General features: G+C 33.2%; 1 protein-coding gene across 2 annotated transcripts in view; it reads left to right on the forward strand.

Moving 5' to 3' along the window:
- The window catches only part of LOC130453396 (tyrosine-protein phosphatase non-receptor type 9), a 36,136-nt gene extending 11,553 nt beyond the window's left edge, over positions 1-24,583 (forward strand). The window contains exons 4-9 of one of the 2 annotated variants that reach the window (XM_056793110.1): positions 16,013-16,283; positions 17,615-17,861; positions 19,184-19,380; positions 20,123-20,352; positions 21,452-21,659; positions 22,700-24,583. In XM_056793110.1, coding sequence (XP_056649088.1) covers positions 16,013-16,283; positions 17,615-17,861; positions 19,184-19,380; positions 20,123-20,352; positions 21,452-21,659; positions 22,700-22,929 — 1,383 coding nt within the window. In that variant the 3' untranslated portion in view covers positions 22,930-24,583. The remainder of the gene's footprint in view (positions 1-16,012; positions 16,284-17,614; positions 17,862-19,183; positions 19,381-20,122; positions 20,353-21,451; positions 21,660-22,699) is intronic. The other variant, XM_056793111.1, reaches the window with a different exon arrangement.
- The last annotated feature ends 180 nt before the right edge of the window (positions 24,584-24,763 follow it).

Here is a 24,763-nt window from a genome sequence, read left to right on the forward strand (position 1 = left end):
CTGGCCGATGCCCCTCCTCTTATTGTGCCCTTGGACTTTTCAGGGCTAGATTTGTGGGTTTGGGGATATTTTGGGGCTGCGTACATCTTTAGACTTCCTCCTAGGGTATTTTTGGACATTTCAGTGGTAGTTTTGACGGTGTTGGGTGTGTTTAGGGTTTAGACTTTTATCAACTTGCTCCAAACTATCATTGTGCCAAGTTTCAGAAAAACTGGCCGATACCCCTCTTATAGTACCCTTGGACCGAATAATTTTGGTACTAGCTTCACAGAAGAACAATTGCTGGTATTTATTAATGCGGGGCCATTATGTGGTCTCTATGGGATCTTCTTCGATTGATTGGCAATCATATCCTAATTGAAAAGGCCTATGTATTTGACGGCCCTTCGCCGTCCACTATGCTACAATGAATTATGATATGATGATAGCCTCTATCTCTAAGCTCAATCCGATGGTCGTACAGTACCATTTTGAACACTTTTTCGATGATGTCGCTGGTTGTCGTAGTCTTGAATTATTGCGTATAGTCACCGTACTCAGTATCAAGCTCCTTTCTTTCTGTAGACGTATTGCTTTTCAAAAAGAAATACTTAATAGCAGTTGGTACTAAATTGTTTTCCATTTTCAACAACAATAATTGTCCAACAGAAACTAATAGTCTAAAATTATAAAAAAAAATTTGCTCAAAAATATTTTCAAACTTCCCTGGTATACAAAAAGTTATTTATTTTTAAACTTATTTCGGACGAAATTAGCTTACTACTCCTATTCCGTGTATAAATGTAAGGGATAATTTCACCCAGTCCTTTTCGTCGAAAAAACGTCATAGATAGTGAGATTGTGGCCGCGCAGACGCCAAAATTACGCGTCTTGACGCCGGTCTCTATACATCGATTTAGTTTTAACAAGAACGTCGTAAACTGTTGCTCGCAATTAATTTAACATTAAAATTCGTATATACGCCAATTTGGAAACGGATAATCAAAAATAAAGTACCGTATCAATTAGTGTTACATTTTTTGGATAATTTCAAGTGTTTTGGGAGTGTGTTAGAGGTGAGTCATTCTCATTTATCGACTAGTAACCGAGCTAACCGCAATTTTCTCATTCATCAATTATTTTTCCCGTTAATTCGATTTAAAATAGCCAAGTTATTTTCGCTACCGGTACGTCAACAAGAGATTTTTTTGTCAATGTAGTAAATGCCAAAATCACAATATATTTGTCGAAACTATGTTTGTAATCGTGTATCTGCTCGGCCTATTTAACATAATTCAATTAACCAATTTTTAATGTTTATTTAAAAATCGATAATTGACCTATTGACCTTATAGAATTAATCAAACTTTATAGGTAAATATTGAGAAAAAATTTAAGAAAAATATTTCATTTTTAATACTAAAAATAATACTTCCACAAGTAAATATATTAATACAATCGCCATAACAATATGTTATGTATGGAAATTGAAGTTGAGATATCCACAGTAAGATTAAAAAAATACATTATTTCAAATTGACAGTTTGAAGACATACAGACGAAGAAATAAAATAAACTTTACTATTAAAAGATTAAAATATTTCAAATGTTGGTAATGAACATTAATTTACACTCGTGTGAAAAAAAATCGAATCCGCGATTGCAATCGCAAAAAAACTGTATTTTCATATAGTATTACTTCTCACAGTCAAAAAATATGGTCATCAACCATCCTTTTTATGCTTGTTTACAATAGTGTTAATTAGGGGTAACCGACCTTTATAATAGGTTATTTACCATTATCAGTTAGCCATCAAACATTAACAGACACAAATCTTCGTTAACAACAAACAATAATTCCACCCAGAAAAGAACACAACAAGTGATAAAGCACCTAAAGCATCACCTAATTGCTACAAGACCAGAGTCGGTGAGAAGTGGCCAGTGCGCTGAACACGAGTCAGTCTGCTGTTTCCACTGTTTACCGTCGTTACCAAGAGATTGGTAACTTTCACCGAAGATTCGGTTCCGAAAGAAAAAAGTTGCACATCCGAGAGAGATCACCGATTCATTGTATACACATCGCCGAGGACTCGGGTCCTCACTGGTGTTCAAGTCCAACAAGAGCTCGGATTGAGTGGCTTGATGGTCAAAAGAAGATTTAAAGCAGCTAATCTTGAACCAAAAAGGTCAGCTATTGCCCGTCTACGATTTGCCAGAGAACATCGTTCTCTTTCCAGATGATAGCCTGAATTATAGCAATAGAAGAGGACGAGTTTACAGTAGACCTGGAAAAAGATTCGCGCAGTGTTGCATAAAAGGAACCGTGGCTTTTGGAGGAGATTTCTGAGTGATTCTGGCGGGTATTTAAATGTTTTTCAATTCGTTTTTGGAATTGTCCAGAAGCTACTTCTTCTTTAGAAATTGATCGCACAGCGTGAGTTATTCTGTTTTTGATATCCCACTATTTTCCAGAATGTGTTCTATTTTTGAGCTGGAACATTGTCTTGATGAAACAATCTTTGTTCTCATCCAAATGCGGCCATTTTTGCTTAAACGTTTTTCCTTTTATAAGTCAATGGAAATCATCCCACGCGCTTCCCAAAACTCCGAAGCTATGACCTTGCCTGCAGATTAAACGGTCTTTACCTTCTTTGGAGACGATTCTCCATTTTTAGTTCATTGTGTTGATTGTTCTTTTGTATCGGGTATGAAGTGAGGAATCTACGTTTCATCTGTGTTTATGAAATGGCCCAAAAATTCAGCTTTAATTCTGTAAAACATTGCCAAACATCTTCATGATGCAAACGCGGCAACCATCTTGCACACAACTTTCTCATAGCCAAATTTTGAGTTAAAATGCGATGTAACGCACTTTTTGAAATGCCTACTATGTCTGCTAGTTCGCGCACTTTCAGTCGAACGCTTTGTGGATTTTCTTCATCATTTCTGGAGTAGTTAACTCATTTGGTCGACCATTGCGATGCTGGTCTTCGCAGGTCGTACAGCGTTGTTTAAACTCTGCTACCCAATATTTCACTGTTGATAACAAAGGAGCAGTCTCACCTAGAGTAGAATCTAGTTCTAGTTTCATAATGATTTGACTCATGCTACATAACGATGACCAATTTTTTCCATGTTTACAAATTCACTGGAAACCTTCATGATGGCTTCCAAACAAAAATTAAACAACGTCGCGTCTTCAAACTTGAAACTAAGACTGAAAACGTTCATTATTGTTAGGAAATTCATTGAATTCGGTTCGACGGGTTGTTTCATTTGTCTATGGTTTTTTGACTTTTGAAAATAATTTGTCCCCTATAAGTTTCTGTCTGCTGTTAATTCGGTACATAAAATCAGAATATGTGATATGTGACATCCAGGATGTAGTAAGGTGGGCAAGAAATCGGCGAAGGGAATGGAGCAAAGGAAGGAAAACCAAATACATCCCGACCATCAGGACGACCACCTACAAGATAGTATGAAAGGTGGTCTTCATCATCCCAGCTGCAACTAGGCAACCATTGACGTAAACACAGGACTAACTTCTAACGTACGATGAAGAAGAAAAGAGAAGATAAAATCAGAAGAGATTATGTTTTAAATTTGAAAATTCCAACGAAAATTGAACCCGACATTAGGAAACTGTGATCTAAATCTCGTTGTAAGTTAGGTTTCGCAATCAGTTGATAAGTGATCTACTTAAATCAGGGTTGTAGTTTCAGAAAATTCCTTTGGTTTTTAATAACCGTATGCTTTTTTCTTCTAATAACACTTACCTCTCGCTACGCTTCTGATATACTGATTTGATGTTAACAATACAAATATAGGCGGCTTAGGCGGCCCCTAGACAATCAAATTTATTGTGCAATATTACGAATTGTGCAAAATTATTGATCGTTTAAGGTTAATATTGAAGATTGCACAATGATTGAACAAAAGTTTGAGAGAGTTTAATTTTTATTGCACCATATTTTTCTATTGCATTGTTTAGGGTCAGTTTTGCGCAATATTTTTTACTCTGTGTTTCGTCTTGACGAGGATTACACGCACGCGTGCATAATGGCGGAAAAAGAGAATAAAAAAATTAAGAAAGTTTATAGTCGAATGTATCCAATTTTACAGAGAATTGCCATCTTTGTGGAATGTCAAGAGTAATCATGACCGTGATGCTTACGAAACATTGTTGTTTAAATACAAAGAGATGTTTTCACGGGCAAGCAAAGATGATGTGAAGAAAAAATTCAATTCTTTGAGAACTAACTACCGGAAGGAGCCCCAGTGGATGAAATCCGGATCTAGTACTATAGACAACATATACCAACCTTCTTCTTCTTCTCATTTTTAAGATCTCATGATCTGTTAGTTTTGCAGGTTCCTCTGCAACTGCCAGTTGTCCATCCATCTCTTAGGTGGTTCTCATTTCCGTATTGGTTTCCCTTCAAGTACGATGCGTGGCAGTCTATTCTCTTCCATTCTTCTCACGTGGTCATACCAGTATCTTTTTCGTTTTGTTGGTTTCCTCTTTGGTTTCTATTCCATATGTCATGATTGACCTGATACAAGTTTTATAGATCCTAACCTTGCTATCATTTCGCATGTATTCGTTCGTCCATATTATCTGCCTTGAGCAGCAACCTACTTTGTGGTATTATAATTGAGTGTACTTTTTATACAGCATCAGATTCACTGCCTAGACGAATTTCAGAATTCCCGCCACTTTTTCCTAGTTGGCGTGTGCTATATATTATGATATCTAAGTATATAAATTAAACACCAATAACGTTTATGTGGTGCCTAGAATTACAACGATCATTTTCTTTTTGTAATTCAATTAATATTGCTAGTTACATACTCGGTAAGTTCACGTACTGAATTTTTATACCGAAAATAGCGCGTGATCCGATTTATTCAGGGACTGGAAGTGTGTTGCTGTAGACAAAATTAAACTTAAATTGTTGGACGGAAACTGAATTTATTAAACATCACTTGGCGGGTTTTCGTTCGACCTGCTTATCAAAAACTATATGTACTTTTGTGACTCATCAAGAGAAGGGGAATTTTGTAGTACATTCGTTGGGACTACAACCGCCTATGCATGAAGTTGATATTCTGAAAACCTGAAAAATATAATAAGATATATTACCCCTATGGGTCGCTAAGAACGGATATCTCACTCGGCTTTTTAACGAACGACGTTAAAAATTAATAAAAAATGCGGAAAAGCTGGAAACAACATGAATTAAATTAAAATAAAAATTAAACGATCTAAAACTATACCCTGACACGATTATCCAAATTAATATTTATTGCTAAGAACAGTCAAAAAAGTTATAAATTAAAAGCAACAACATAAGGCTGGGACTTATCTATGGAAATTCGGGATGGTCGCAGCTCTCAACTGGATTCCCAGATGTTAGAGTTGAGGTTGAGTTTGTAGTCTGGTGATTATTGTGGAAACTCCCAACCTGGCAGCTATAGAACTGCGGAAAAAATATAATGAAGAACGAAACGGGACACTGATGGAAATTACCAAAGAAGGAATGAGTAGGTAGAAAAGATTTGAATAAAAAGGAATTTATATTATTTAAAATATAACCAAACAGGAATCTGTTCTATTCTATTCGTTCTGTTCCCCAAATAAATAGAAAATACGAATTCATATAAAAATTATCATACAAAATTTGCTTAAAACAAAAGGAAATCAGTAAAGGTAACTGCAATTTTTGTGAACACAGTTAAAAAAGAAAAGAAAAAGAATATAAGGAATAAAATCACCACAAGTTTAGTAAAATTTACTTTTGCTTGAAGTGTACATAGGTAGAGGAAAAGTTGGAATCAATTTCGAGGCTTTGTTGAATTTCTCGAATGGAGTGGGAGGTCTATAATTTCCTCAAAAACTTGAAAATTAGAATAAATACATCCGAAGTTACTAATGTGCCACAATACGTAAACGTGAAGAAATATTCAAAATGTTTGAAGAAAAACATAACAAGCGGAATGGCATGTTACAAAAGTGAAATTTTTTGAAATTTACCCAATTAAGTGACACTTTATAAACGATACTCGAATTCGTCAACAAATTCTGCGCATTTTTTTGTTACAAGGTTTAGTGGGGGAGAGTAGGAACTATTATTTAAAAAAAAATGAACTTAAATCCGCTTCTGCGTTTGTTGTTTGAAAGATAGTGTTGATTATGTTATAGAAACATAAAAAATCAAGTTCAAAATAGCGAAAACCGCATATCGATATCTTTTTTCTGTCCCGAGATATCTTAAGAAATGTGTAAACGACGAGATTTTTCATACATGAAATTACCAGCCGTATACTTTATACTGAACACACTGGTTTGAGAAATTTCTATCTGAAACCACTTTTTTCCAAACTCACAATGAAAAACAAGAAAATTTGCTCTGATACCTTTCAATCCTGATTACACAAAACGATGGGGACGTAAATTTAACAGAGTGAAATTAGTTGTTTGATTGACAAACTAAGAGATCCGTTATTGTCCGATTTAAAGAGCACCTAGCTCATTTAAAATATCAACGGACCGGAAAGTCTAGTATTGCCGATCTCGCTGCCAATCACAATCAAGAGATAAATATAAATAATTTAATTTCAAAGCATTGAAGTTGCTAAATGTATTAGTAGCTCAAATAAGGCTAAAGACCAACTCCTTACAGCATACTGTATAGTTTAGTAGTCAAGGAAGAAGATTCCCGCCTAGGAGTTTTTCCGCTGAGATTGATTTTCGTGGAAGAAGTTTTATTGGTGGGAAAATTTGGTATAAAACACGTAAGTCAAGTTAATAGGTTTAGTTTACCTTCAGTCTCTGAAGGCGATAACTTTGTTATCGAAACGCGCGTCAGATAGTGTAATTGTGAGTGGTGGTGTAGTGATGGGGTGCATAGTGTGTTCATTATGAATATCACCAACGGTTCCAAACTTAAACCCTGTATAGTTGTTATACCAATAACAGTTAACCCTATCGGGTAATCTATAGACGAAGCTCCTCTCAAAATTTAATTAGAGCAAAAGTAAATTAAGTCGTACAACTTTCTTGAAAAATCTCATAATTAATTATTTCAATTTCCTTATTTCTAAAGTAAATGGTCTCTATATGAGGATATATTGAAAAATTCTTAGCCTACTATAGAATCAAACAAAATTTCAATGTCAAAATATTTTATTACTCAACATATTCTCCTCTTAATTGGATACATTTATTACAGCGAACCTGCAACGTCTCCAGACATTTCAAAAAAAAATGTTTCTTCTTGCTATGCAAACCAGGCCTCCAAAGCTTTTATTACCTCCTCATTGAGAGAATTTACGACCTTTTAAACTTTTCTTCAGTTGAGGAAAGAGATGATTGTCGAACGAAGCCAAATTTGGTGAATAAGTGTAGAGTGGTCAGTAATGTCGAATAGTAATCTCCAGTTATTTTTCTAGCCTTACACAAAAAATCAATCATGATTACTCCATGGCAATCCCAAAAAACTGAAACAAGAACTTTTCCAGCAGATTTTTGGACATAGGTCATGAATAACCAGAGTGTCGCCATTCCCTCGATTGTTGCTTTGTTTCTGGATAGTAGAAATGTACCCAAGTCTCATCCATAGTAACAATTCGGTTTAAGAAGTCGACATCGTATTCAAATCGGGCACAGATCAAAGGCGATGCTCCTACCCTTGCTTGCTTTTGATCAACATTCAAACGTTTGGGGATCCATTTTGCAGCAATTTTTTTTTATGTCCAAATTGATATGAACTATATGATGAACGCGTGCGTATGAAATATTCAATCCTTCAGATATTCGTTTCAGCCCAATTCGACGGTCTGATAAAATCATGTCATGAACTGCATCGATATTTTCGAGGACTGACACAGAAATTGGCTTTCCCGATCGGTCATCATCTTCAATGGAAATTTTACCTCTTTTGAAGCTTGCAGTCCAATTTTTCACGGTCGCATACGAAGGACATTGATCACCAAGGGTATTAAGCATATCTTCGTAAATCTGCTTACCTCTTAACTCATTTAAATACAGGTACTTGGTGATGGTAACGCAATATTTTGTTTATACATGGAACTGGGCTGTGCTAACTAGATATCAATACATGTCCGTATACATATATAAGTCGCTTCGATTTGAAAAGTTGTATTGTAACGTTTTCACTGCTCACAGCTTGTATTACTTTTGTTGTTAAACATTATACGATATAAACTTACCAACTTCCTTTTGTAAATAATTTTCTTTATAAGATATTTTGTCATATTATCTTTGAGTAGAAATATTTACATATTATACTTCATATCTTTTTTGTAGTTTTATATATACTTGTTGGTGACATACTGTGTTTCTGGATTTTAAGTTATTTAGTACATTTTAATTTGTCCTTTTGTTGTACTATTTTTATATAAACGAATTGAATGTTTGGTTTATTTTCTTTTGAGGTTGAGTCTTGGTCTACAGGACGCAAGCATTATTCGAAATTTGCCAGACGTGGTATAACTGGTTGTCGTCATCACGTGTGACCCGATTTTGCTCAAGAATTCTGCTGCTAACTTCATTCATATTTTCCTTTTGACTGTCAACTAATGGGGAATTTTTCATTATGGATTTGATTATAAATTTTTGAATTTGGCTCCAATTTTATATTTGCGAAAGTCGTGATATTTCCGACGGAGAATTTGACAATTGCAGAGATAGTTGTTACCTTGTTGTTACCTTCTTGTCAGCGACCGTGCTAGCGTGAAGATTAATTTCTCCATAGATTTTTGAAAAGCGGGATTTTGCCGGTCCAAAGGAGCTTTCTGTCGATTTCAAAAATTCTGGAATATAAAATTGTTAATTGACTTCTAATAAGAAGTAGATATAGGTTTGGGATCTAGTTTTGGACATAGGACCTTTATCGGGGCTTAAAACTTCGACGGCTTTAATTTGGATTTAACGGCAAACTTCGACTCGTGGAACTACCTAGTCAGGGACAATTAACTGAATGAACTTCTTTAATTCCTAACCGCATTCCACGGATATGATCCTATTTGTATTCTCCAGACGAGTAGGGAGCCTTATGTGTTGTTAAAGCTCAGTTCCATTCATATTAGTTTTTTTTGTCGTAAAATTTACTTCATTATTTTCTGTAAACCGACAAACTCATGAGTTTTGCGGGTAATTTTTTTTAACCTGGGTTTTTTTATAATTTCAAATATCAATATCATTGTACTTTGTTTTTAACGAGTAGCTTTATTCCTAAAGATACTTCAACTTTTTTCCATACCTTTCTCAGTTTAGGTTAAAAAATTGAGTGACGCCCCATTTGGGAATTTGAAAGCATACAAAATTTTTTAACATCTTAAACACAACAAAACCCTGACAACATACATTAACATGATGAGTTTAGTCGGAGCCCAAAATGTGACCTTTTAGGTTACAGTATCCGTGAAACCTAAATTTTTCGTAAGAAGTGGCAACACCTACATTGAAAACAATTGCCGGATCGTTTGTTCAATTTAACCTACTCCGTTTTATTAGTCATGTACCATACACGCGCGATTCCTCGTCTGCTGTTCGTTATGTTTTCGTTTATTTCCACTTGTTTTGTTTTTAGTGGAATTGTATGTTATGTGCGTCACTTACTTTTAAATTATGCGTGACCTTTTCAGATATATATAGGTAATTATTTTTTAATAAAACTACTTTTTTTATTACGTAAATTTGATATATACTTACGTTAGTTTACAAAATTGATTTTCAAAATTAATTGTCAATCCTTTAGGTATCATATATATATATATATATATATATATATATATATATATATATATATATATATATATATATATATATATATATATTTCAATAATTAGAACGGTTTTTTTAAATTTGATTTCAATTCGCATTTCTTGGGTTTTACTTATTAGACCAGAGCATAGTGGCGCATTCGTTTGCAAAATTGTTTTAAGACGTTACTTTTTTTTAAAATGTCCGGAAGGTGTTCCTGATTATAAAAGTGTAAGATGACACTTGATATCTTTTGATATTATTGTTTAACCAACGGAAAACTGATTAAACCAGAAAAAATGCATTTTTTGCAATGAATTAATTTTTCGTCGTGTTTCCAATCGATTAATTGTTATGAATTTTTTCAAAATTCAAAATCACCGAAAATCCTAATTTTCCTGAATGTGTAATAAGATAAAATTTTGCGCGTACATTTCATTTTCAAATTGGATTTAATTGCTCTAAAAATGTTGAGGCATTTGATATTTTTTTCATTATTAAAAAGGTGGCATCAACCATACAATGTTATTAGCAACAACACTGAATTGAATACATCGAAATTTTATTATTTTATGATACTATTTAACAATATCTGCTACAAGGTAGCTAGGCTACAAGGCTACAAAAAAAATTAGCTCGTCTCCAAGTTACAAATCTTCCCCATCCGCAACTCTGAAGATCATTGGTTAAAAAGCGATTGTTGCCTTCGCAAATGATTTCAAAATATTTTTCAACCTAACTTTGCAAAAACAGATCAACATAATATCAATATAAATCGATATTTGACTTACAAACTTCTTCTCCTAAAAATAAGAACAAAACAACTTCAAGACGCCATAAATTTCCTAAAAATCAGGAAGTCCCCGGGTCATGCGTTGATTAAAACCAAACTTCTACAACAACTACATGAGCCATGAAAATCATAACATGCTTAATGCAATAATCAGAACTAGTTATGTTCCAATTCAGTGGAAATTGGCTGAAACAATACCTGAAAAAGCGGCTGAAGAAGTTACTTGAGTTTTCTTCCAATACTGGCTAAACTGTTAAACTATTAAAAACCATCTTAATCAAAAACAAGTTATTCTGAATCATACATTTGGAATCATGCAAGATCTGTAAGATAAAAAGTACTGCTCCGGGATATTCATCGATGTAATTCAGGCCTTTGATAAAGTGTGGCAATTGAAACTACTTGAAATTACTTTTCCTAAATTATCTCCTTATTTTCAAATCCTACCTCGAAAATCAGTATTTCATGGTTAGGTACCAAAACAAAAATTCAACGATTCGTCTAATGGACCAAGTGTTCCACAAGGTAGCGTTTTGCTTCCGCTACTAGATCTTCTACATACAGCCTATTTACCCACATCAGAGAACACACTTAGTGCAACATATGATGCTGCTTTACTAGCTTCATACCGAGATCCTTAAACTGCTGACATCTTCAAGTTGAGGTCTTAAACTTTTCAGACAATTCTCGTATATATTACCTCCGAAAGAAAAATATCTGTTCGTGTGTCAAATTTATTCACTTTCCTTTTTTAGTTGTTATAATGAATTGAAATTCTTTGTTCATTAATCAGTGGTTGAATCGTCACAATACACATTTTTATCGCTGGAAATTGTGCCACATATTTCTCAGCATAAAACTTTCTTTATACACAAATTGTGGTAAAAAACAAAGGGAACTCTTCCGGAAATTAAAATTCTGGGTCAACCGAGCTGTTATTTCTATTTCTCTTAATTTCAAATTAGGTAACAACGTTTCACTGAAAGATACGAAGTATTTAGATAACGAAAGATACACCAATACATTACAGAAGAATATATTAATATATAAATTTTTTGAATTAGTTCACCGTCATAAAATGCTGAAAAAAGCATAAGGTGTAGACAAACCCAGTATGGACTTTGAAAGCCTTTGCAGTCTCATCGATAACTAGGTTTTTTCTTATTCCATACTACATTTTTGCACTGTGCAGTAACTAAAGCTATAGAAACAATATAAATAGTGTAGAAATATGTTTGAAAATATAATTTTTTTTTCTTATTCTAGAATGCGCTTTGTGTATGAATACTTTGGGAATACAAAATTGCAATAAAACGTATTTTATAAGTATCTACAAATTTGGGAAACTGTTTACCAATTACGAAACTCATAAACACTCAAATATAAACAGATCCTCGAATTAAAAAAATTCTGTATCATCAACGGTTTAACTACACGCTTGTTTGAATTATCGTTGAACTGACTAATAAAAAATCGTATCGATGACTAATTAAAAAGGAATCCAATTGCTTTTAGTGGTATCAAAATATTTTGATAAAAACCGCATTTACACCGAAATGCCATTAAAATTAAAAAATACCTAAAATCAAGACAATTTTCAACATAAACATATGAACAAACCGCACTCTTTTTAATATATATTCCTAGGTTTTGGATATCTATGAATTCATCATCGGGAACTGAAATTATGGTTAAAATATAATGTGTATTGTATATAAATTCAGAAATATCCAAAAATTAATTATGTTAATTAACTGACATTGTTGGAATCTTATTTTTTTAATAAAATAGTGAATTAGATGATTGAGAAAATAACAAAATGACACTAGGTGTAAATATTGTGATTGTTCAATTTTATAGAATTCTTTTGCTTAGAAAATTATATTCCGTCCACTTTTAAATTTCGTTGAATTAAGCTATAATGAATGACGTTGAATTCCTATACTAACTTTTAAATGTTTAATAATATTATTAACGTAATTTTGATCTATTCTTTCAACCTTGTACTCGCGTCGGTGCAACTAAATTCATGTTGGCTTTTTATGACTTTTGAGTTTAATAACCACCAAAACAACATATATTTTCCGTAATGATCAGTATATTAATAATGAAAACTGATTTAAATAATCTTAGACTTACACCAATCGGGAATACAGAGTGGAAAATGAACGATATCTCCTGGAATACTAGGTTTATAATTATTAATATTATATACAATTATATATACTGTATATTACTAGCGGTTTCTTATTGGGAACGTGGCAATGAAATACCAAAGTGGACTAACTTTAATATATTTTCCGAGCATTTGAATACTTATGTATTCATCGTGTAGGAAATAATTAATTAAGATTTTCGGTAGATTTGAATCGTATTAATTCTTGTAAAAATTTTAAATTCATAGGTTACATAATTCAATATTCAAATTAATGTTGATAGGAATATTGATCAATTGAAATATTTCAATTAATCAATAAAACAATCAATTAATTATTTCCCAGACGTATTTGGAAGCTCGGAAAAAATATTAAAGTTAGTCTACTTTGGTGTTTCATTGTCACGTTCCCAATAAGAAACCGCTCATAATATAGCTGGCAAAGACTTCTTTACAATTTACTGTATATCACTATATAAAACTATTTTATGTCACTAATAACTATCCTTATATATCTTAAACAATTCACGATTTGTCTACATTAATTCCTAAACTAACTTTTAAATGCCTAAAAATATTATGAACCCTCGCGTCGGTTCAACTCAGTTCATATTGACCTTAATAAGCACCACATAACGACATTTGTTTATTTAAAACTTATTCTTATGGTAAAATATGCGATAGTGCGACAACATTTTTACTTTTTTAGAAAACGGTAGTTTAAGTAGTGAAAACAAGATACAATTTTTTGTAGGGAAAATTATACTAATTAGGATATTAGGATGCCGAAAACGTAATTTTAGTAGATTACCTGCAATAGGGATCCACAGTAATGGGTCCGCAAATAGCCAATTATATCAATAAGAAAATGTGTTAATAATAATAGAGTCTGTAAAGAAAAAAGGGATCGGCCCTCGTATATGTAGTTTTCTTATTATAATCATTCTTACTCACATTTTAATTGTTACTTTATTAAAAAAATCATCATATTTTAATTACTCTGTATTTTACAACTGAATTACTGTTTTGAACAATAAAATTAGAAACAAACAAGATCTATTATTAAAAACTACGACTCTATATTTGCGAGTATTTTCGCCTAATATTAATTGTTTGCCAAAACGAAATATATGTGCGCAATATTTTCAAGACTCTTAAAATCAAGAGTGTGTTAATTGCTGCTGTTTAATGCAATATACGGAATTTAGAATTCATAAAATGAACATCTGTTCAAAAGTTGATGATATTGATTGAATTCGACTCTAAAAGCTAAAAAAAATTAAATGGTATTTCTTAAAGGGGTATATTCAAGTACGAGTACATCCGATAATTAATTATCATTAAAAAAGAATTGAAAATGATGTATGGGACTTGATTTCCATTTTTTCATGTTTCCCACATAAAAGACATTATATAGAAAAATGGGTTTGTCAAAACTATGTTGAAAATTAATTTAATCTGTCAAGCAGGTTCAAAATTCGGAAAAAAAATTGGTAACGAGAATTTTTTGGCAACAAATTATAGGTGGGTCACGTTAATAAGCTTTAGTTTACCGTTAGTCTCTGAAGACGACAACGTGTTTATCGAAACTAATTTGTCAAGCAGGTTCAAATCTCGATAAATAAAAATTGGAAACGAGAATTTTTGCACATCACATTAAAGGTGGGTCACGTTAATAGCTTTACTTTACCGTTAGTCCCTGAAGACGAAAATTTGTTCATCGAAACTAATCTGTCAAGCAGGTTCAAATTTCAATAAACAGAAATTGGAAACGAGAATTTTTTGACAACACATTATAAATGGGTCACGTTAATAAGCTCTAGTTTACTGTTAGTCCCTGAAGACGAAAATTTGCATATCGAAACTAATAGGTCAAGCAGGTTCAAATTTCAATTAACAGAAATTGGAAACGAGAATTTTTTGACAACACATTATAAATGGGTCACGTTAATAAGCTCTAGTTTACTGTTAATCCCTGAAGACGAAAATTTGCATATCGAAACTAATCGGTCAAGCAGGTTCAAATTTCAATTAACAGAAATTGGAAACGAGAATTTTTTGACAACACATTATAAATGGGTCACGTTAATAAGCTCTAGTTTACTGTTAGTCCCTGAAGACGAAAATTTGCATATCGAAACTAATCGGTCAAGCAGGTTCAAATTTCAATTAACAGAAATTGGAAACGAGAATTTTTTGACAACACATTATAAATGGGTCACGTTAATAAGCTCTAGTTTACTGTTAGTCCCTGAAGACGAAAATTTGCATATCGAAACTAATAGGTCAAGCAGGTTCAAATTTCAATTAACAGAAATTGGAAACGAGAATTTTTTGACAACACATTATAGGTACGTCACCTTAATAAGCTTTAGTTTACCGTTAGACTCTGAAGACGAAAACGTGTTTATCGAAACTAATCTGTCAAGCAGGTTAAAATTTCGATAAATAAAAATTGGTAACGAGAATTTTTTGGCTACACATTATAGGTGGGTCACGTTAATAAGCTTTAGTTTACCAATAGTCTCTGAAGACGAAAACTTGTTCATTAAAACTAATCTGTCAAGCAGGTTCAAAGCTCGAAAAATAAAAATTGGAAACGAGAATTTTTTGGCAACACATTATAAATGGGTTACGTTAATAAGCTTTAGTTTACCGTTAGTCTCTGAAGACGAAAACTTGTTTATTGAAACTCGCGTCAATCAGTGTTGGTGTAGTGTTTCAAGTATTTTAACCCTTGTAAATTAAGACTACATTATCTACGGTTCCTTTAAATGTATACAGGTATTAAACATTATTTTCATTTCGTTACTTCGCACAAATTCCCGTGTTAGTGAACTTACTTTTTGATTGCTTATCTTATTGAAAAATCTTGATGTTTTTGATTAGATAAAATTTATAATAGGAACGCTTATTGGAAGCGTTTAAATGATATTTTCTGTACAATATTCAGCTATGCACGGTTCTTGTATCAGTACATGCTATCAACCAAGCATCGAAAAGACCGTCCTGGAAACGGTTTACAAACGATACCTAAAGAACATAAAACGTATAACGGTAACTGCGCGGTTGGAACACGTAATTTCTATTGCGCAAAATCGTCACCGTACCAAAACCAGTTCTTTAATCGGTTGGAACGAACCTATTATGAAATGATGTTCCATTTTATCATCACCCAATTACTTAATCTAGAAAATGGTTAAATCAGAATATTTCGTATCACGGGATTTTTATTTTCTCAAGTAAAATTTTGTCTTGATATAAATAGATTTTTTTGAGTTTTTTCTTATTTCAGGGTGGCTATCCTGCCAAATTAAAAAAGGTGCTAATCGTTACTGCACCTCTATGGTTTAAAGCGCCATTTAAAATTCTTCGATTATTTGTTAGAGAAAAGTTACGGGAGAGGGTATACACAGTATCAGTGGCTCAATTGTCGAGTCATATCCCTAGGGAATCTCTACCCACCCAACTGGGAGGCTCCCTAGTCCTGGACCATAATGGATGGCTGTCGCACTGTGTACTGTCAATGACTAGTACCAGACCAGAATCACCGATTTCAAATTATGGTAAGTATATTTCAGTCTTCTAAGCTATTTCATAGCAGCTGCACCAAATGTACTCTTTTCTTTCTTTGTCAATACCTAATATTCACAGCTGTATGTGAGAATTGGTCTGTGAATTGCTTTGAACACTTTCATTTTTGTTTCTTTGGAGATTTATTTCTTATTTATGAGCCTCATGATTAACGCATAGTATACCATGTTCGCCTTCTCTGTTAAATTGTTTTATTCTAAATCCTGTCTTCCTGTTTCTTACAACATAATCCCTAGGTGTTGAAAAGTACTAACTTGTTCTATAAGTTTCTTTTCCATCCTGATTTCAATTCCTTATTTTTTTACCACTACCATAACGTTGGTTTTCTTTTTTTTTCATTTTCTATAAATATTTGGTTCCAGTTGTTTAAATTTTCTTGTAGATCTTTCCGATTTTCTACTATTCATCCATATGAGTAGTTATTGGGTCTCATTCTTGTGTTATGAACGTATCTGATTTGATATTTATACTTATGACTTATTTTTTATCTTTGTACAAGCATCTAGTGACTCTCGTTAATTTTTTTTTAAAGCAACTGATGTCTGCCGTATGGAGATGCCTATGGATATTGATTTTGAACTTCTGTAGGTTATAGTGCTCGGGAAAGACGTGCCTTGGTAGCTGATTCCACGGGCTCTCACTTTTCCAAAGAAAGGAGTCCCCATAAATTGAAGTTCTGGGTGTCTGCAGGTGAACTCGGTGTTTATGAACCACGTCTGCCTATCGAGTAGGTCTTGCAAATACTGCTCCAGGTGGTATTATGTTGGAGGGCTCGGACGAGCATTTATCTTGCAAAGCGACCTTTCTTCTATGCTCGAAGCTGTCCTGCTCAACTCTGGATCGTCTATAAGTCGAACTGCTCTCTTCTGTATTGAGTCGAGCATCTTCAGGGTATGCTCGGGAGTAGAGCTCCAAATATACAAGCAATACTCTAATGATAGATTAATTTGAGCCTTATAGAAAATTTGTGGTAATGGTGATATGTCCAGACAGGACCAAATTCTGAGCTGCAGTTTTCTTCGTAAAGCATGCTTGGTCTTTGCTGCTAACATTTCTTTTTTTCGTATTATTTTATATTTTCGATCGTGGGACTTTATCAAAAGTTTTTTCCATGTTTAGGAATTCAATGTATACTGGTTTGAATTATATTAAATATTCAATGTATGAAGTACTGAAAAAAAATTATCAGGATACCTTTAGACCGTACGAAGTATCTCATTTGAAAAAAATGACACTTCATATACATATGCATAACTGACTATCTAATAATGCTACTCGAATTCTAATTTATTTTTTGCTTTAGAAGGTAAAACGCCGTCGCCCCAGAAACGTACATCTGCCCCAAGCGACATTGACATATCTGGATCTGGAAACGGCGTCGATAGTTGGGCCGAAGAAGCGAACCTGAATCCTCCAAGTAGCGCTTCCAGTGGTTTCTCCGATGATGATTCTCTTCATGGAGATGGAGCCGCTCTGACGGCGATGCAATTAGTTGATTACGTTAGAGATAGAGGACGATCTGGCTTGATGCAAGAGTACGCCGAAATCAGGTTAATATTATTAATCAAAAAGTCGTTATATGTACATCGATAAAATCCCGTCAAAATGCAATTTCATAATTTTTGTGGTTAATTTTTTTGTAGTGGGTCTTTCAGTCGAGGTATATCCAGCAATCGTAGCACTAGGCTACCATTTATGCTTGTAATGACACAATTTACTGTACCAAAAGCGTTGGTACGATAAGAATAACTAGAGAAGATCTGAAGAAAGTCGTAATAAGGATGACAAGTACTGCATTACAGCAAAAACGTTAGCTTCTTATCGAGATGCCGCTTCTTCTGTCTTTGTTTAACCGGCGCTACGGTCCATTGAGAACATGGTGCTTCCAACTTCAAAACCCTAGCTGGATTAGGTCCGCCTCGACGTCCTCCGACGTGGTTTCCCTCTCAGTCGCCGTCCTCTAGGAACTCCATACATGGCTCTGCGTGGGTGTCGATTAGCAGGCATACTCTCCACGTGTCCCAGCCACCTCAGACGCGCCCTCTGGAAGAACTAGTATAGCTCAGCATTCCTCCGGATCCTCCACGCATCGTTCTCGCTAACAGGCCAAAAAATTTTTTTCAAAAATGTTACGTTCCCAGCAGTTCAAAATCCACTTACTTGGCGTCGTCATAGTCCATGTGATTACAGAACGTATTATTGTCAAATCGTGAACTTTGACCATCGGAGACTCCTCTTGTTGTCACGTCATTATCTTCAGTTATCAAGGCCACAAGATATTTGAATTGGTGTCACACACGGAAGCGACATTCTCTGAGTTAGAACGTGGTTTGGGAGTTTTTTTTTTTCATTGATTTGGAGTCCACTTGCTTCAACTGCTCGTTCGAACTCCTCAATTGCTCCTGGAAGAGCCAAAGTGGTTCAACATCATCCACATAGGCGAGGAATTCTGTGAGCCTATTGCAAATAGTTGCTACGGGATTAGTTTGGATACTCCTTGGGTACCTTCTAGTGAGAAATTGAACAGTGTTGTCGCTAGTGGGTCTCCATGACGCAAATAAAAACTGTGCATAGAGACCTCGATACTTTCAATCTGCCTGTGGCGGAACCTCTCTAAGAATGTAAATTTTATATAAATATATATATATATATATATATATATATATATATATATATATTCGTAAATTATTAATGTAGTTACATTTACTTTACCTTCCCGCCCCCACCCCAATATACAATTATAGATTCGCCACTGATTGGGGCTATATGAAAAGCTGAGGTGTACATTTACAGCCTAGCACATGAGGCACAATTGATCTTTTAAGTCACATTGCAATTTTAATGAAAGAGAAATGATTATTGTTTTTTTAAGGTCGAGACCTCCCGATGGAACGTTCAATATAGCCAAATTAAAAAATAATTTACCCAAAAACAGATATACCGATGTGCTGTGCTACGACCATAGTCGAGTTATTCTGTCCGAATTGGATAATGATAAAGATAGCGATTATATTCATGCCAATTTCGTAGATGGGTATAAGCAAAAAAATGCCTTTATCAATACGCAAGGTAAACGTCATGTTTTATTTATTTTTGTTTTTAGAAAATTAAACTTAATAGATTGTGTGTACTTTTCCTTGACGTAACAAATGTATAGATTCCATATTCATTATCCTGTAATGACCAATAGATAACTTTGAATTGTCAAATTCATGTGACATTTATAAAGTACCAACTTTCAAAACAAAAAACGTTTTTTAATTTCCGATGCCATCATCAGACATCTATACAAACCGCCGAATTCATCACTTTGGCTATCTTGGGTTCCCTATTATGAATAATGTTCGTATTCGTATAAAGTGATTAATTTATTTATTTATTTATTGTCTGCACAATTTTGTTATCAAAAGGCCGGTCATTATGGATAATAGCTATTTAATCACAATGACTCTAACAGTAACTAATACAAATTGTACTCTCAATAAGTAGTGTGACTACTAAAACAACTTTCTGTTGCACATTAAAAATGATTTGCCTCAATTCACTCCACACAAAAACTAGTGCAAAGGAAAACCTCTTGTGGTACAAAAGTAACTTTGTATGCAACCATTTTTTTGCCATAATTAACTCAAATGCATTTTTTCGGACTTGTCTCCCTTCTCGCGAGCATAAGCGAATTATCTTTTATAAAGCTTATAAATCTCATTGTGTCGTCCAATTCATTTTTCTAGAAGCTATTGATTTACCAGTACTCCCTTTCGAATTAGTTACTATTTCCTTTGAAATGTATATTTGTAACTATTAATTTTAGGGCCCTTGGCAAAAACAACTCCAGACTTTTGGCGTATGATATGGGAGCAACACGCGTTGCTTATAGTAATGACAACTAGAGCCATGGAAAGGGGGAGGCCGAAATGTCATCAATACTGGGAACCTGAAGTGGGAGGAGAAGTTACCTACGGACAATTTCTGATTAAAACTGAGGCTGTAGAAACTGATAAGGATTATACCGTAACCACTATAAATTTAACAAACATAAAAGTAAGTTTACAGATTTTTTGGTGTAATTTTGCAATTACAGGTTTAAAGACCACTTCCAGTCCAATAAGGAAAAACTAAAGGGACTAGAAAAAATTCATAGGATGAAACTATAGTTTTTAAAAATTTCCTTTCTCAGATCAAGAAATTCCAGTCAAGATCATGGAAGAGTGATAGATTATTCAGTATCAGTTGAAATCGTATTGTTATGAACATAAGTGCAGGAAGTATCCTAAGTAACACATCACATTAAGTTTGATATTAAAAAAGGGCCAAGAAAACTAACAAATGTTATCTATTTATAGTGATAACTTAGTTTATCTATTCACCACTATTCTCTTTCAAATTCGAGTATGTTCTTCTTTCTTGAAACCAGAATTCACGCCCACCCTTCAACAATTACCATTAATTAGCAATCTTTCGTTCATATTCTGCCCCGATCTTTCAAGTAATATCTCATAACGAGAAAATAAAAACTTTGAAAGGTAGTCAGTCTTTGTAAACCAGTAAAAGTAGTAACTACGAACACGATCGCATACCGCTGCTCTTTAACCGGAAATACCGTTCAAGTTACAAATTCCTAATAATCTTTACAATTCTAATTAATAAACTATTAATCTGATATTAATTTATTCGGTTAATCCCAAATCCCTTTAAATCTAAAATAAGTTAATGATTAAAAACAAACAGTACTTTCAAATTCTTTTTAGATTGAAATTTTTGCTTTTTGATCGCTTTTTATTATTTTTCAAACGTTAGTAATTTTTAAAATCGAACCTCATCCTTGTTTTTAACAAATTGTGTTTTTTTAATGTAAATTTTTAAAAATCGTCAAGCTACAATCAAAAATTTCTGTACATACAAAAAAAAAACAGCAAAAAGTACAAGAATAATCAGCGAAAGAAACAAGTAAACTAAAACTAAGAACAGAACAAGCAGGTCACGCAGTGATATCAAGAACATAACCTCAAAATGTGAAACGTTTTCCTAAGTATTTAGCGCTTTTGAGTTAAGTCATTCATTGGAAAAAATCATAATTTGAAATAGAAAATTTATAATTAGAACCATGGTGTGTTATAATTTTCTTATTTTTTTCTTTTAGACCGAGGAAACTCGTGAAGTTTCTCATTGGCAATTCACTTCTTGGCCGGATTATGGAGTTCCTCATTCGGCAAAAGCCATGTTGGAATTTTTGGAACGTGTAAGAAGAAAACAGGCCAGTATGGTAGTTTCTTTAGGTGATACTTGGGCAGGTCACCCTAGAGGACCGCCTATTGTTGTGCATTGCAGTGCAGGTATTGGCCGTACAGGTTAGTTGAAAATTAAAAACCTTGCAATAAACTCCTTTCATTAATGTACATTTTTTATATGCCTAGTTGATTTATTTCAGAGAACCTTGAACTCACATTTAACACACACAAATTCTTCCACTCCTGTCATTAATGTCACAACATTACAGGGTGTCGCATTTAATATGAAGATATAGATAGTATCTTTATTCAAAAGAATATATATATATATATATATATATATATATATATATATATATATATATATATATATATATATGGCGCTTCGGTTCTTGAAGAACCTTGTCCGTCGACACGACTGTCTTCCATTCTTCTCGATGTTGTACTTTTCTCCGCCATTTTCGGACGTCTAATCCATTTAGGTCCTATTCTACGTCGTCCTGCCATCTAATGCGTGGTCGTCGTGGTAGTATGTGGCCTTCCGACTTTTACCAGTATGCAAGTTTGACTCCTAAATCCTCCGGCGTCCGTTTGACATGACCAAACTCGTAGTCTCGCACTTTTGCTACCAGGATGATTTCTCCATAAAGCTATAGATATGATAAATATCCCTTGTTTTACCTTCCACTAACGTATCGTCTCGGATTAATTAAATTTCTAGTTATTATTGTATTCATTAAGATTTATTACTCAAGCAGTTGTACACTGACCGCTTCTAATGGGAGCCAACGTCATAGTTGAATAATTCCAAGTGTCCATTAGACACGATGAGATGGTTGTTGGTTAGATATTAAGAATTAAAATTTTGGTTATTAAGTAACAAAGTAATTTGTATACAAAGAATATGATCAACCATCATTGGTTAATATGAAGATACATTACATTTGCTTTTTAATTGCATCCCATCATTCTCCTTCAACAAAGTTTATTGATTTGTAAGAAAAATGTACCAATTAATCAACTTTATAATAGCCAATCCCAGACATTTATTTTCTGAGATTATTGGTCTTAATAATTTATAACCCAATGAGATTTATCTGTGGTCCTGGTCCGGTGTTCTCGAGTAAAATTTTCTAAATTTCAAATTATTCTTTTTACAGGTACATTCTGCACTCTAGACATTTGTATCTCCAGATTGGAAGATGTAAATACTGCTGATATCCGAGGTACAGTAGAGCGGATAAGATCACAACGAGCCTATTCCATCCAAATGCCTGACCAGTACATATTTTGTCATTTGGCTCTTATAGAATATGCACTTATGAAAGGCCATCTTCAAACGGCCGATCTCACTGGTTTCGACCAAACCGCCGAAGAGGATTCTGATTAAGAAAACAAAGGATGAGAACAGAATTTAGGTGTACATTTTTATTAACTTTTTCAATTGACCATTCACGTGGTTGCTTTCCACTAATTTGTAATTGACAAGAAAAGTTGAAGATTTTATTTGGTGGCTTTTTTTATCCAGCCACTTAGATTGTTATTAGAGAAAAATCCTGGATTTCTGTCAGTTATTATTTATTAATCCTACATGTAGTTATTATAATTTTAAAAAAATATTTAAAGTTAACGGTCAGTTAATTTTCGTTTATCTAGAAACTAAAGTACAATAGAAATATGTTACAAAATTGAAAATATTGTCGTTTTATAATTAGTGCTTTCAAATGGACCTAAAAAATGAATGAACATGAAAATAAGTTTTAGCTAAAAACTGTAAGTATCCCAATTAATATCGCAACATGTATGGCACAGAGGGGTTAAATTTGCTTCATTATGTAACGCGAAAACTTTGGATATTATTCTGTTGAAAGGTGACGGAAATTTTTTTTCAAATCTCAATAAAATCTCAGATTCTTTAACTCATTTATCAAACTAAAAACTTGGTTGTTATGATAGCGTTGTTACTGGCGACCGCTCACAGCAGGGGTGGACAAATACTTTAAGCCCGGGCCAAAATGAAAGTATCATTTTAAAGGATTCGGACAGAAAAATTAATAAAATATAATAGTAATAATAGATTGTCTTACTTAGGTGTATATGTGACAATTTTGTGCCTAGTTAAATATGTTACATAATTTTTGAAGAAATATGATCAATTATATTAAATTAATGGTCATTAGATGGAATCAGTTGATGAAAGATTTTATTTTGATGTTTATTTATCTCTTAAAGATACAAATGTTTTATTTTGATCATAGTTATTATATTTTTATATTTTAATTACATTTTGTAATTGTAATAGTGAATATAATTAAAAAAGAAAATAACAAAGATGAAACGTTGAAACAGAATAGTTTTAGTTAAAGCGAAACGTGAAATCTCCAATATTATTTCTTCAAAATTTGGATCGAAATCATTTGTAGAAATCCTTAATACCGAGTGTAAATTTTCTTCAATAATTTGTGAGTGATATTTATTTTTCGTAGAAATCATTAACAAAAAATACACTGCTGACAGAAAGTTGCTGGACAAGATGAAAATTTATTAAAACAACGAAGTAATGCTACAAAACAAGAAAATTTACTTACTTTCAAAATATTATAATTATGTGAAAATAATAAAATCACTACTAGAAATTGAAAAAGTGCAAAAAATAATCCAATTTTTATAACTAGAAAAAAATAATTTAAATACGTTCACTTCGTTGCATGCCAGATACGTACTAATAGTCGCGTCAATGAATACATAAAACAGGCAATCCTCGGAAGTCCTCAAGAACAGCTCCGATTTTGATTTTTTTTAAAATTTGGTTTTTTATATTCTTTAAAATCAGAAACCTCTTGGAGTGGGAACGGAACTATTTATCTTGTTTAAACAATATCTGTAATATTTATGCACAAAAAAATTTCTACTATACAATATCCATTAAAAACTTGTAAATATAATGAATGTTATAAACAATTACCTATAAGTTTGTTCTGTGTAGTAATGACATGGAATTAATTTATGGACCAAAATATAAATTTTTTATTGACCATAGAAAATTCATTATTTTATATATAAAAAAAGTACATTTAATTTTCATTCTCATTTCGTGTTTCGGAAACTTCTTCATCTTCTTCATGTGGTGGGTTAGGTTAGGTTAGGTTGGTAAGAACACGATTTTTGATTGTTCATACTCAAATCCAGTGGTTAGGTTTTGCATAAAACCGTTCCATCCCGGA

The sequence above is a fragment of the Diorhabda sublineata genome, chromosome 2, assembly GCF_026230105.1.
Source record: "Diorhabda sublineata isolate icDioSubl1.1 chromosome 2, icDioSubl1.1, whole genome shotgun sequence".
NCBI lineage: Eukaryota > Metazoa > Arthropoda > Insecta > Coleoptera > Chrysomelidae > Diorhabda > Diorhabda sublineata.